Here is a 13,758-nt window from a genome sequence, read left to right as displayed (position 1 = left end):
CTTAAAAGCAGTAACTGAGTCCAGTGACCGTAGGGAGAACGGAAGATCGTTCCAGAGTCTGGGGGCAACAGCCTGGAAGGATCGGTCTCCTCTGGTCCGAAAACGGGTGCGAGGAACCAGCAACAGTTTCTGATCCAAGGACCTTAGTGAGCGAGAGGGAGTGTACGGTTTGATTAGATCGCTGATGTACGATGGGACCTGACCATTTAAAGCTCTAAAAGTTAAAACAAGAATTTTAAACTGTATCCGGTAGGAGACCGGCTCCAGTGAAGGGCTTTAAGAATGGGTGAAATGTGGGCCCTTCTATTTGTGCGGGTTAAGATCCTCGCTGCAGAGTTCTGGACCAGCTGCAGACGAGAGAGTTCCTTCTTGTTAAGACAGGAAAACAAACTATTACAATAGTCTAAACGTGAAGACACAAATGCATGAATTACAACTTCCAGGTCATTTTGAGACACCATTTTCCTGAGTTTAGAGATTTTCCTCAACTGAAAGAAACAGTTCCTCGTCAACAGTTTAGAGTGGTGCTCTAAAGACATGTCTTTGTCAAAGACAACACCCAAGTTTCTAAGACTTGGTTTAGCAGTCTGGCCTAAAACACCCAAGTACTGGTTTATCCCTGGAATGGCATCATCAGGGGCAATAATCAGAGTTTCTGTTTTGTCAGCGTTTAGCTGCAAGGAGTTTTGACTCAGCCATTGTTTAATTTGCACTAAACAACTGACCAAGGAGTTCAGCTTCTGGATCTCAGAAGGTTTAAAAGAGCAATAGAGCTGAATATCGTCAGCGAACAGGTGATAGGACACATCACTAAACTCTTTAATGATCATTCCCTCTAAGTTCATGCAAACATAACGATGCACTGTTAGAAATTGTACCACTGAATCCTTTATATTTTACTAATATAAAGTGTAATACGGTCTGTTTGATTGTAGTTTATTTCTCTTCCTTCTTCCTGCTCTGAACAGTCTCATTAGTGTGTGAAACATCCACACCAACGCGCAGCAATCAAGAAGTTCAGTTTGAATTACTTTAGCGACCGCGCCCAAAACACTTCCCCTGTTCACATCCAAGCTAACGCCTCGCAAGAAACGAGCCAGAAACGTTTGGATCCTGGCGTTTTACGGTGCCCAGTGTGACTTTTCTGGTTTGCTAAAAAGAAAAAAACAGACAATCTCACCTTGACACAGATTGTTCCCGTTCAAAGTTATTCTGCAGAACATTCCAGACAAAGCCACATCCGCTAGAGACAAGCAGGTGGCAGAACCTTCACCCAAGAAACGCAACATCGCAGACTTTTTTAATGGGAATTCTCGGTTTTGTCCTTGTAAATGTTCGTGTTTTATGACGAGGAGAAAGTACGAGTGACTAAAGAGGAGGAGAGGAGCCGAACTGGAGGTCAAGACGGGCAGAACTCTATGTGCTAATGATGAAGACAGTTATGCATACTTAATAGACACCATTAGTTCATGCTGCAGTCCAAGGCACGTCTCACTTGTACAAAGTGAATTTAGAGCAATTTATTTAGCATTTTTCACGTCAAAACACATTTGGCCTCACGAGTTTCCTGCCTCAGAGTTTGTCATTTGCCATTTTCCCTCTGGGCAGTGCAGGGAAATACCAACATTGGTCGACAGCAGCTCCATGTACGCACAGATCTCATGTAACCTACGCGCAACGCTAGGAAATGTTTTGGACGCTTTCCAACACATTTAGGAGAAGAACCAGGTTTGCCCATCAATCCAAGACATGCACTGCAGAAGGGCCGCGGCATAGCAACAAAACAACACGACGATGCATGAGAAATGTGCTCGAATGGGCCTGCGAATGGTGGAGGCTCAAGTGTTGCAAAAAATGTGAAAAGACTGTTAAACTAACCACAAACGTTCATAAAAGTCCATTTGATCCTCGTAGTTGAAAGAAACCAGCGCAAGATTGTTATAAACACAACACGTAATCGCTCCAGGACTTGTCAATGATGAAAGCTTTTCATCTGGACACTGTTTTTGAAGTTTCCACCGATAATGTCCAGATTGCAAGACGGGTTCAATACATTTTTTCATCTACCGTATTTTCCAGACTATAAGTTGCACCTTTTTTCACAGTTTTAGCCGGGGTGCGACTTATACTTATATTTATACTTTTATACTTATACTTGTACTCCGGAGCGACTTATATGTTATACTATTTGTTATTTTCACAGTTTACTCCAGTGCGACTTATGTATGTTTTTTTCTTCTCTATTATGCATTTTTTGGCTTATACTCCGGAAATACGGAAATCTTCTCTTTTGCAGTTTTATTACAGACAAAATAGATCACATTCTAATTTTGCACACCTTCAAAAGTACCATAAGTACCATATTATAATTCATTCTTCGAAACATTTCCCAGCTCCAAGCGTTTACTGTATTTTCTGGACTATAAGTCGCTCCGGAGTATAAGTCGCACCAGCCAAAACATGCATAATAGAGAAGAAAAAAAACCTGTATAAGTTGCATCACGTATACTTATACTCCGGAGCGACTTATAAGTAAAGGATATAAGTATAAACATAAGTATAAGTCGCACCCCGGCCAAAACTATGAAAATAGGTTTTTTCAACTTTTAGTCCGGAAAATACGGTAATCCTTCAGCTAAAGACGCTCCTGATCATGAATCCACGTTAAGATCTGGAGCTGGGGCCGAGCAGCAGTGACGGACAGGTCAAATGCAGAGGACACATTTTGAGAAAGCGAAATACCTACAACGAACTGAACTTTTACTTTCCCGTTTTTCCTTCGCTCTAGCCAAGCTCGTGTCACTTCAATCTGGCCGTCTCCTTCACACCATCATTCAAAATCCAAACTTTGCATCGTGTAATCCGCTTTGGACTTCAGATGTGAGTAAGATCAGAGACTTCGGGGAGCTCGTTGTGGTCCCAGGTGGAGGGATTGGGACGAGTTGGACCGTTCCTTGTCCAAACGTCTTGTTGGACCATGTGATTCTGGGACAGCCCTGTGTCTCTCGCTTCGATACTCCCCAGATCATAAATAAGGCTGATTTTTCCGTACGAGAGGCTCAGCTTGGATCCCACAACACGAGCATCAATCACGAGTTGGTTTTTCCAGACGCAGATGCAAACTCTCACTCAGAAATACTCCTTTCCTTTGTCTCATTCTCTCACAGCGAATCACGGGCCTTGTTTTCGCTGGCTCCGTGCAGCAAAATGAAAATGTTTTCATTGGATTTATTCAGAGATGATGATTAAAATGTGTCTTTAGCAGAAGAAGTGATCAGTGAGTTCTTAAACCCGTATTTGATTGCACAAAAGATGTTTTTACAATAAACAGCAATCGAGTATATTATGATTTGTGAATTTGTTATAATCAACAGAAGGCTTGTAAATTGAGTCACTTATAACTGATGAGAGGTCAAGACGGGCAGAACTCTGTGTGCTAATGATGATCAGGCTGTAGTCCAAGGCACGTCTTACTTGTACACAGTGAATTCAGAGCAATTTATTCCACAAAATATCATGAATAACTTTCATTTTTCACGTCAAAACACATTTGGCCTCACAAGTTTCCTGCCTCAGAGTTTGTCATTTGCCATTTTCCCTCTGGGCAGTGCAGGGAAATACCAACTTTGGTCAGAACAGCAGCTCCATGTACGCACAGATCTCATGTAACTTACGCGCAACGCTAGGAAACGTTTTGGACGCTTTCCAACACATTTAGGAGAAGAACCAGGTTTGCCCATCAATGGGTTTGGACCGATGAATTTTTCTTTAAATTAAGTGGGTTTTTTTCTCTACGTTTTTAGTCCCACTTCCTCACTACTATGCTAAAATGTATCAACCAATTCTCCAAAATGCAAGCTATAATTCCCAAGCATGATTAATTTAATTAATTTAATTAATTTAATTAATTTAATTAATTTAATTAATTTAATTAATTTAATTAATTTAATTAATTTAATTAATTTAATTAATTTAATTAATTTAATTAATTTAATTAATTTAATTAATTTAATTAATTTAATAATTTTATTTTGTCAAATGTTTCTTGGTAGTTTTAGTGTTTTATAACTTATGTCCATTGTTTGTTTGTGAGATTGTTTTTGATGTTTTGTTGTGCATTCTTTTTGCACACGTCTTTCAATTTTTCCAGTTTTTAATTGCAAATGGCAGATCTAACTCTAAGCACTAAACAGGGATGGGATTTTCTGGGTGGCAAAATAATGCAGTAATATAACGTTATCCCGCCCTTTTTTAACTGCAGCGACATCATTCAATGAAACTAAACACTGAAGCTTCATTTCACATGTTTCCCAAATGATGCGACGCTGTGGCTTATTACATGACCGATCAACACCCCGTACAATTAAAACCATCTACGACACGGCAACAATTTTGCCCCATTTCTTCTGCTTTATCTGCCAACGTCTTTTACCTCGCTTGCTCGCACAATTCAGTCAGACACTTGGAAACTCCTCAGCCAAGCGTTAGTTCCACTTTAAATGGACGATTGCGTTACGTCATTGGCCACTCGGTCCCTCGTGTGGTCATGGGAATTCAAGCGCGAAGCTCGTGAAGAACGTGAACGAGGGCGAAGCTCGTGAAGGCCGTGAACGAGGGTGAAGCTCGTGAAGGCCGTGAACGAGGGTGAAGCTCGTGAAGAACGTGAACGAGGGTGAAGCTCGTGAAGATCGTGAACGAGGGTGAAGCTCGTGAAGATCGTGAACGAGGGTGAAGCTCGTGAAGACCGTGAACGAGGGCGAAGCTCGTGAAGGCCGTGAACGAGGGCGAAGCTCGTGAAGATCGTGAACGAGGGCGAAGCTCGTGAAGAACGTGAACGAGGGCGAAGCTCGTGAAGAACGTGAACGAGGGCGAAGCTCGTGAAGATCGTGAACGAGGGCGAAGCTCGTGAAGAACGTGAACGAGGGCGAAGCTCGTGAAGGCCGTGAACGAGGGTGAAGCTCATGAAGAACGTGAACGAGGGTGAAGCTCGTGAAGAACGTGAACGAGGGCGAAGCTCGTGAAGAACGTGAACGAGGGCGAAGCTCGTGAAGGCCGTGAACGAGGGTGAAGCTCGTGAAGAACGTGAACGAGGGTGAAGCTCGTGAAGATCGTGAACGAGGGTGAAGCTCGTGAAGGCCGTGAACGAGGGCGAAGCTCGTGAAGACCGTGAACGAGGGTGAAGCTGGTGAAGCTCGTGAAGATCGTGAACGAGGGTGAAGCTCGTGAAGAACGTGAACGAGGGCGAAGCTCGTGAAGATCGTGAACGAGGGCGAAGCTCGTGAAGAACGTGAACGAGGGCGAAGCTCGTGAAGGCCGTGAACGAGGGTGAAGCTCATGAAGAACGTGAACGAGGGTGAAGCTCGTGAAGAACGTGAACGAGGGCGAAGCTCGTGAAGAACGTGAACGAGGGCGAAGCTCGTGAAGGCCGTGAACGAGGGTGAAGCTCGTGAAGAACGTGAACGAGGGTGAAGCTCGTGAAGATCGTGAACGAGGGTGAAGCTCGTGAAGGCCGTGAACGAGGGCGAAGCTCGTGAAGACTGTGAACGAGGGCGAAGCTCGTGAAGACCATTAACGAGGGCGAAGCTCGTGAAGACCATGAACGAGGGCGAAGCTCGTGAAGACCGTGAACGAGGGTGAAGCTGGTGAAGCTCGTGAAGATCGTGAACGAGGGTGAAGCTCGTGAAGAACGTGAACGAGGGTGAAGCTCGTGAAGAACGTGAACGAGGGCGAAGCTCGTGAAGACTGTGAACGAGGGCGAAGCTCGTGAAGACCATTAACGAGGGCGAAGCTCGTGAAGACCATGAACGAGGGCGAAGCTCGTGAAGACCGTGAACGAGGGTGAAGCTGGTGAAGCTCGTGAAGATCGTGAACGAGGGTGAAGCTCGTGAAGAACGTGAACGAGGGTGAAGCTCGTGAAGAACGTGAACGAGGGTGAAGCTCGTGAAGACCGTGAACGAGGGTGAAGCTGGTGAAGCTCGTGAACGAGGGTGAAGCTCGTGAAGACCATGAACGAGGGCGAAGCTCGTGAAGACCGTGAACGAGGGCGAAGCTCGTGAAGACCTTGAACGAGGGCGAAGCTCGTGAGGACCGTGAACGAGGGCGAAGCTCTCAGCATTTTTACTTTTTTATGGAACTTTCCAGGCAGAACTGTGTAAACTCTAACGACGAGAGAGTTTTGAGCTCTGGAGAAAAAGATTAAGCAAACAAATGTACACAAAATACTACTCCTATGTTTTTGATGCTTAAAAGCTCAAAAAGTCAGTAAAGCAGAACAGAATTTGGGATCACGCTCAAAAGTACTCAAAACACATGAATGAAAAATAGACAAAATAGCTCTAGAAATACAACATTATCTGCTTGGTCACTGCTGGTTATTAATGCATTCATCACTCTGGAGGAATAAACTTTAACACCAGTAGTTTTACACATAAATATGGAGTAAAGTCTGACTTCAAATGTAAAAAAACTTTAATGGGCAAAACGATCCTTTCTGTTTCTCTTTCTGGGAATAAATGTGGGAGTATTTCTTGGACCTAAAGTGGAAAGAACACACGACATGAACGTTTAAAGGAGTTAAACGAGGCAACGACACGACACGAGCGCTCGTTTTTTCTGCAGAACATAATTGCAGGTTCCACAGAGCCAGCTGCGTTCGGTGGTGACATCAGAGGCTCCTGGTGACATCAGGGGCCCCTCGCGCTCAGACCTTTACCTCGTCCTCAAAGCCTCCTCTGTCGTCTCGCTCTTAATCATAAAATCCCTGGGTCCTTGAACTATGGCAGCGGCTCTGTCAGCGACACTTTACACAGCTACACCAGAGACAAACACACTAATAAAGTCAGTTATTTAAAGAAAACAACAACAACAACACCTAAGAAACACGCTGAAATGTATAAACCTTTTGAACAACTATAGGTCATTTAAGCTTAAAGCACCCCCCTACTGGTAGGACGACTCGTTGAACTAACTAATGCAGTTAAGATGAATATATTTTGAAGTTCACCCCCAAAAAATAACAAAATAGCACATTTTTCAGCTATACAATTGCACTTCCTGTTTATAAATTCACTTCCTGTTTGTAGTTAATGACTTTTGTAAGAATGAGCTTGACTTCGTGGTGTGTGTCGGCCGCATTGACATCGACGTTCACTCTTTAGCTCTCAAAATAGTGTCAAATCAAGCTATTTCAAGTGACATTTATTGTAAAGAGCAGTTGAAATTGAAACTATTTTGCCTTCCAAGTACAGTCAGATCCAAAACGAGAATAAAACAGGATAATTCTTAGTGTACCGGTAAAATAAGCCTAAATCAAGACTTAAATAGGACTAAACAATTGCTATACTAGTTCCAAACATGCTCTCATCTGAATATGAGGCCGATCGTCGTCAAATAAACAACATTTTGCTGCTGGAACGAGGCCGTGCAGTCGGTGACACCGTGAAAGATCGCCGGGGAAAGTGGCACAACGTTTGTGCAGGTCTGAGAAAACACTAGGAACTAAACCTTTCGAAAAGAACTGGGCCTGATGTGCTTCTCTGAGTAAACGACATGTAGAGTTGTGACAGTTTGTACCCGTGAAAATGTGCGAGTCACAAACGCTTTTGGACGGATTCCTCGGAGCAAAATCGTGCAAAAACGACGCGCGCTTTCGACGGGTTTGTAATTGAGGTCGTTCCGAAGTCGCGGCGATCATCATTCGTCGCCGACTCCCCCGGCAACAAAGAGACTCGTGTTCAAGAGCGTTTACGGCCGTTAAATGAAGACACACGGAGCAGGTGCAGACGTCGGCCTCGAGCGGCGAACGTGGCGACGCTTCGAGCAAGAGAAACGTGGCGTGAAGAGATCGGACGATGGGTTTTGCTGAGCTGCTCGTCATCGTTTTACGTCAGAGTCTGAGCAGAAGCGAGTGTCGTAGTCGGATTACGATTGAATAAGTCTCATTGTGTTTTGTTACTCGTTCGTCCAAAAATTCTTTCATTTTCACTTCAACGACATGTGAGATTTATGTTTGCTCAGATTGTTTATTACAAGTAGGAGTTACACAGAGTTTGGAGAATGCAGTATTTATAAATTGGGAGAGGCTTTTGGCTGGAATTGTAAGTGAAAAGTTCCTATTTCGACCACGTGGAGCTGAATGTTTGTGGTTCAATAGTAAATATATCTGCTCATAATGATTACCACCACACAATATGAGTTATTCCATGTGTTTGCTTCATGTTTAAAGTCAAAAGATCTCGCCGTACGTATGAATTCTGTCCTTCCATCGTGATCGTCTCGTTCTCATTTTCCTCGCTCTGAATCCACAGCAGAAACACAGGTTCTAGTTCTCCAGTTGCTCTGAAAACGTCGGCAGACAAACTGGATGATGGACCGGGCTCTCTGCTTCAGGTGACGGTTGACCCGGACGAGGATCGCATTCTGCGCTCCTGCCAAACAACCCGCGCTCCTGCCAAAACACCTGCCAAACACTGCCAGATTTATATTTATATGTATGTGGCCGAGATTCCACTGAACCTGGGTCTGTGCAGAGGAGGAAGAGGAGGAGGAGGAAGAAGAGGAGGAGGAGGAGGGAGAGGAGGAGGAGGAGGAAGAAGAGGAAGAGGAGGAAGACGAGCAGATAAGATAAGATAAGATAAGATATTCCTTTATTGTCCCACATGGGGAAATTTCATTGGTGCAACGCAGGTAGATACAGAGGTAGATACAGAAGAACAGATCACTTATAGGAAGTCTGAAAAACACCTTCAGTAGAAGATCTCCTATAAATAAATAAAAACTCCCATAGACTCCGGAGGAGGGAGAAGAGGAGGAGGAGAAGGAAGGAGGAGGAGGGAGAGGAGGAGGAAGAGGAGGTGCTTCATCTTTAGCTTTATCTTTAGCTTTAGCTTCATCTTTAGCTTCATCTTCATCTTTAGCTTCATCGTCATCTTTAGCTTCATCGTCATCTTTTGCTTCATCTTTAGCTTCATCTTTAGCTTCATCCTTAGCTTCATCTTTAGCTTCATCTTTAGCTTCATCCTTAGCTTCATCTTTAGCTTCATCCTTAGCTTCATCTTTAGCTTCATCTTTAGCTTTATCTTGAGCTTTAGCTTCATCTTTAGCTTCATCTTCATCTTTAGCTTCATCTTCATCTTTTGCTTCATCTTTAGCTTCATCTTTAGCTTCATCCTTAGCTTCATCTTTAGCTTCATCCTTAGCTTCATCTTTAGCTTCATCTTTAGCTTCATCCTTAGCTTCATCTTTAGCTTCATCCTTAGCTTCATCTTCAGCTTCATCCTTAGCTTCATCCTTAGCTTCATCTTTAGCTTCATCTTTAGCTTCATCTATAGCTTCATATTTAGCTTCATCTTTAGCTTCATCTTTAGCTCCATCTATAGCTTCATCTTTAGCTTCGACTTTAGCTTCATCTGTAGCTTTAGCTTCATCTATAGCTTCATCTTTAGCTTCGACTTTAGCTTCATCTTTAGCTTCATCTATAGCTTCATCTATAGCTTCATGTTTAGCTTCATCTTTAGCTTCATCTTTAGCTTCATCTTTAGCTTCATCTTCATCTTTAGCTTCATCTTAAGCTCCATCTTTAGCTTCATCTTTAGCTTCATCTATAGCTTCATCTATAGCTTCATCTTTAGCTTCATCGTTAGCTTTAGCTTCATCTATAGCTTCGACTTTAGCTTCATCTTTAGCTTTATCTATAGCTTCATCTTTAGCTTCATCTTCATGTTTAGCTTCATCTTTAGCTTCATCTTCAGCTTCATCTTTAGCTTCATCTTCAGCTTCATCTTTAGCTTCATCTTTAGCTTCATCTTTAGTTTTACCTTTAGCTTCATCTTTAGCTTCATCTATAGCTTCATCTTTAGCTTCATCTTTAGCTTCATCCTTAGCTTCATCTTTAGCTCCATATTTAGCTTCATCTTTAGCTTCATCTTTAGCTTCATCTTAAGCTCCATCTTTAGCTTCATCTTTAGCTTCATCCTTAGCTTCATCTTTAGCTTCATCCTTAGCTTCATCTTTAGCTTCATCTTTAGCTTCATCCTTAGCTTCATCCTTAGCTTCATCTTTAGCTTCATCCTTAGCTTCATCTTTAGCTTCATCCTTAGCTCCATCTTTAGCTTCATCTTTAGCTTCATCCTTAGCTTCATCCTTAGCTTCATCTTCAGCTTCATCTTTAGCTTCATCCTTAGCTTCATCCTTAGCTTCATCTTTAGCTTCATCTTTAGCTTCATCTATAGCTTCATATTTAGCTTCATCTTTAGCTTCATCTTTAGCTCCATCTATAGCTTCATCTTTAGCTTCGACTTTAGCTTCATCTTTAGCTTTAGCTTCATCTATAGCTTCATCTTTAGCTTCGACTTTAGCTTCATCTGTAGCTTCATCTATAGCTTCATCTATAGCTTCATGTTTAGCTTCATCTTTAGCTTCATCTTTAGCTTCATCTTTAGCTTCATCTTCATCTTTAGCTTCATCTATAGCTTCATCTTTAGCTTCATCGTTAGCTTTAGCTTCATCTATAGCTTCATCTATAGCTTCAACTTTAGCTTCATCTTTAGCTTTATCTATAGCTTCATCTTTAGCTTCATCTTCATCTTTAGCTTCATCCTTAGCTTCATCTTCAGCTTCATCTTTAGCTTCATGCTTAGCTTCATCTTTAGCTTCATCTTTAGCTTCATCTATAGCTTCATATTTAGCTTCATCTTTAGCTTCATCTTTAGCTCCATCTATAGCTTCATCTTTAGCTTCGACTTTAGCTTCATCTGTAGCTTTAGCTTCATCTATAGCTTCATCTTTAGCTTCGACTTTAGCTTCATCTTTAGCTTCATCTATAGCTTCATCTATAGCTTCATGTTTAGCTTCATCTTTAGCTTCATCTTTAGCTTCATCTTTAGCTTCATCTTCATCTTTAGCTTCATCTTAAGCTCCATCTTTAGCTTCATCTTTAGCTTCATCTATAGCCTCATCTTTATCTTCGACTTTAGCTTCATCTTTAGCTTCATCTATAGCTTCATCTATAGCTTCATCTTTAGCTTCATCGTTAGCTTTAGCTTCATCTATAGCTTCGACTTTAGCTTCATCTTTAGCTTTATCTATAGCTTCATCTTTAGCTTCATCTTCATGTTTAGCTTCATCTTTAGCTTCATCTTCAGCTTCATCTTCAGCTTCATCTTTAGCTTCATCTTTAGCTTCATCTTTAGTTTTACCTTTAGCTTCATCTTTAGCTTCATCTTTAGCTTCATCTTTAGCTTCATCTTTAGCTTCATCCTTAGCTTCATCTTTAGCTCCGTATTTAGCTTCATCTTTAGCTTCATCTTTAGCTTCATCTTAAGCTCCATCTTTAGCTTCATCTTTAGCTTCATCCTTAGCTTCATCTTTAGCTTCATCCTTAGCTTCATCTTTAGCTTCATCTTTAGCTTCATCCTTAGCTTCATCCTTAGCTTCATCTTTAGCTTCATCCTTAGCTTCATCTTTAGCTTCATCCTTAGCTCCATCTTTAGCTTCATCTTTAGCTTCATCCTTAGCTTCATCCTTAGCTTCATCTTCAGCTTCATCTTTAGCTTCATCCTTAGCTTCATCCTTAGCTTCATCTTTAGCTTCATCTTTAGCTTCATCTATAGCTTCATATTTAGCTTCATCTTTAGCTTCATCTTTAGCTCCATCTATAGCTTCATCTTTAGCTTCGACTTTAGCTTCATCTTTAGCTTTAGCTTCATCTATAGCTTCATCTTTAGCTTCGACTTTAGCTTCATCTGTAGCTTCATCTATAGCTTCATCTATAGCTTCATGTTTAGCTTCATCTTTAGCTTCATCTTTAGCTTCATCTTTAGCTTCATCTTCATCTTTAGCTTCATCTATAGCTTCATCTTTAGCTTCATCTTTAGCTTCATCGTTAGCTTCAGCTTCATCTATAGCTTCATCTTTAGCTTCGACTTTAGCTTCATCTTTAGCTTCATCTATAGCTTCATCTATAGCTTCATCTTTAGCTTCATCGTTAGCTTTAGCTTCATCTATAGCTTCATCTATAGCTTCGACTTTAGCTTCATCTTTAGCTTTATCTATAGCTTCATCTTTAGCTTCATCTTCATCTTTAGCTTCATCTTTAGCTTCATCTTCAGCTTCATCTTTAGCTTCATCTTTAGTTTCATCTTCAGCTTCATCTTAGCTTCATCTTTAGCTTCATCTTTAGTTTTACCTTTAGCTTCATCTTTAGCTTCATCTTTAGCTTCATCTTTAGCTTCATCCTTAGTTTCATCTTTAGCTCCATATTTAGCTTCATCTTTAGCTTCATATTTAGCTTCATCTTAAGCTCCATCTTTAGCTTCATCTTTAGCTTCATCCTTAGCTTCATCTTTAGCTTCATCCTTAGCTTCATCTTTAGCTTCATCTTTAGCTTTAGCTTCATCTATAGCTTCATCTTTAGCTTCGACTTTAGCTTCATCTTTAGCTTCATCTATAGCTTCATCTTTAGCTTCATCTTTAGCTTCATCTTCAGCTTCATCTTTAGCTTCATCTTTAGCTTCATCTTTAGTTTTACCTTTAGCTTCATCTTTAGCTTCATCTTTAGCTTCATCTTTAGCTTCATCTTTAGCTTCATCCTTAGCTTCATCTTTAGCTCCATCTTTAGCTTCATCTTTAGCTTCATCTTTAGCTTCATCTTAAGCTCCATCTTTAGCTTCATCTTTAGCTTCATCCTTAGCTTCATCCTTAGCTTCATCTTTAGCTTCATCCTTAGCTTCATCCTTAGCTTCATCTTTAGCTTCATCTTTAGCTTCATCTTTAGCTTCATCTTTAGCTTCATCCTTTGCTCCATCTTTAGCTTCATCTTTAGCTTCATCCTTAGCTTCATCCTTAGCTTCATCTTTAGCTTCATCTTTAGCTTCATCTTAACTCAGACCAGATGGTGTTTTGTGCCACGAGGGTTAAAGCGTTGCACATGTGTGGTTTCTGACACTCTACGATAACGCCCTCGAGACAGAAGAAAACATCGGGAGTCACAGGTTCAACTCCCAGGCTGGACCGGGCCTTCCTGTGCAGGGTTTGCATGTTTCTCTGTGTCTTGGTTGGTTTCCTTTGGGATTAACTCAAAACGTGCACAAGTCAAACCCTCCAGTGAAGGTCCTGACCAAGCCCAGCACAAAAAAGTACTTTAAGAGTAAAAAGTATTTCACATAGACAGCTCAGTCCCATCTCTGGTCCATGAAGTGCATAAAGTTGGAGAACGGTTTGCTGTGTTTCTGCACCTAAACATTCAACCTTTAAACCCAAAGTGAACTACAAACATGAACATGAACAATGAACAAGTCGCGCGCCGCAAACGTTAAACGATTAAAAACTCGACTTCATTATTTCCCTGTGAAGAACGCCTCGGTAAAGAGAGCCGGACACGTTTACAGCCTGTGAAAACCGAAGCATAAATATTCCCCAGATTCCTCCGTTAGAATCCGTCTGATTCGATTATCCCGAAGTGACTGTGAGCGTCTTATCCCGCTGAAGTGGAAAGAGCTCTGAAACGCCATTAATCCCTCTGAAGGCGGAGTTACACGTAAGACGGATGGTTGCTATAGTTTCCAATAACACAGCATAAATCTGCAGTTTGAAGCAGCACCGTCACATACGCTCTGGACCGCTCTGTCGGACGGGAAAAAGAACAAATTCATCTTTATTGGGCTGAAGTAGCTCATAATAGAGACGGATGTTCAGTATCTGCAGCTGCGGGTCACAAAGCAGCAGAAAGAGAAGATAGAGAGGTTAAAACGTGAGGAATAT

General features: G+C 41.7%; 1 protein-coding gene across 1 annotated transcript in view; it reads right to left on the bottom strand.

Moving 5' to 3' along the window:
- Positions 1-7,876, bottom strand: part of LOC140364937 (uncharacterized) — a 143,803-nt gene extending 135,927 nt beyond the window's left edge. Inside the window, exons 1-2 of the mRNA XM_072451316.1 lie at positions 7,573-7,876; positions 1,181-1,267 (exon numbers count right to left, since the gene is read on the bottom strand). Of these exons, the coding sequence (XP_072307417.1) occupies positions 1,181-1,267; positions 7,573-7,876 (391 nt within the window). The remainder of the gene's footprint in view (positions 1-1,180; positions 1,268-7,572) is intronic.
- Between the last annotated feature and the right edge of the window lie 5,882 nt (positions 7,877-13,758).

Source organism: Eucyclogobius newberryi, unplaced genomic scaffold (genome assembly GCF_026437365.1).
Source record: "Eucyclogobius newberryi isolate DKJ021-1_F unplaced genomic scaffold, fEucNew1.0.hap1 SCAF_18, whole genome shotgun sequence".
Lineage (NCBI taxonomy): Eukaryota > Metazoa > Chordata > Actinopteri > Gobiiformes > Gobiidae > Eucyclogobius > Eucyclogobius newberryi.
This window is presented reverse-complemented; position numbering and strand designations above follow the sequence as displayed.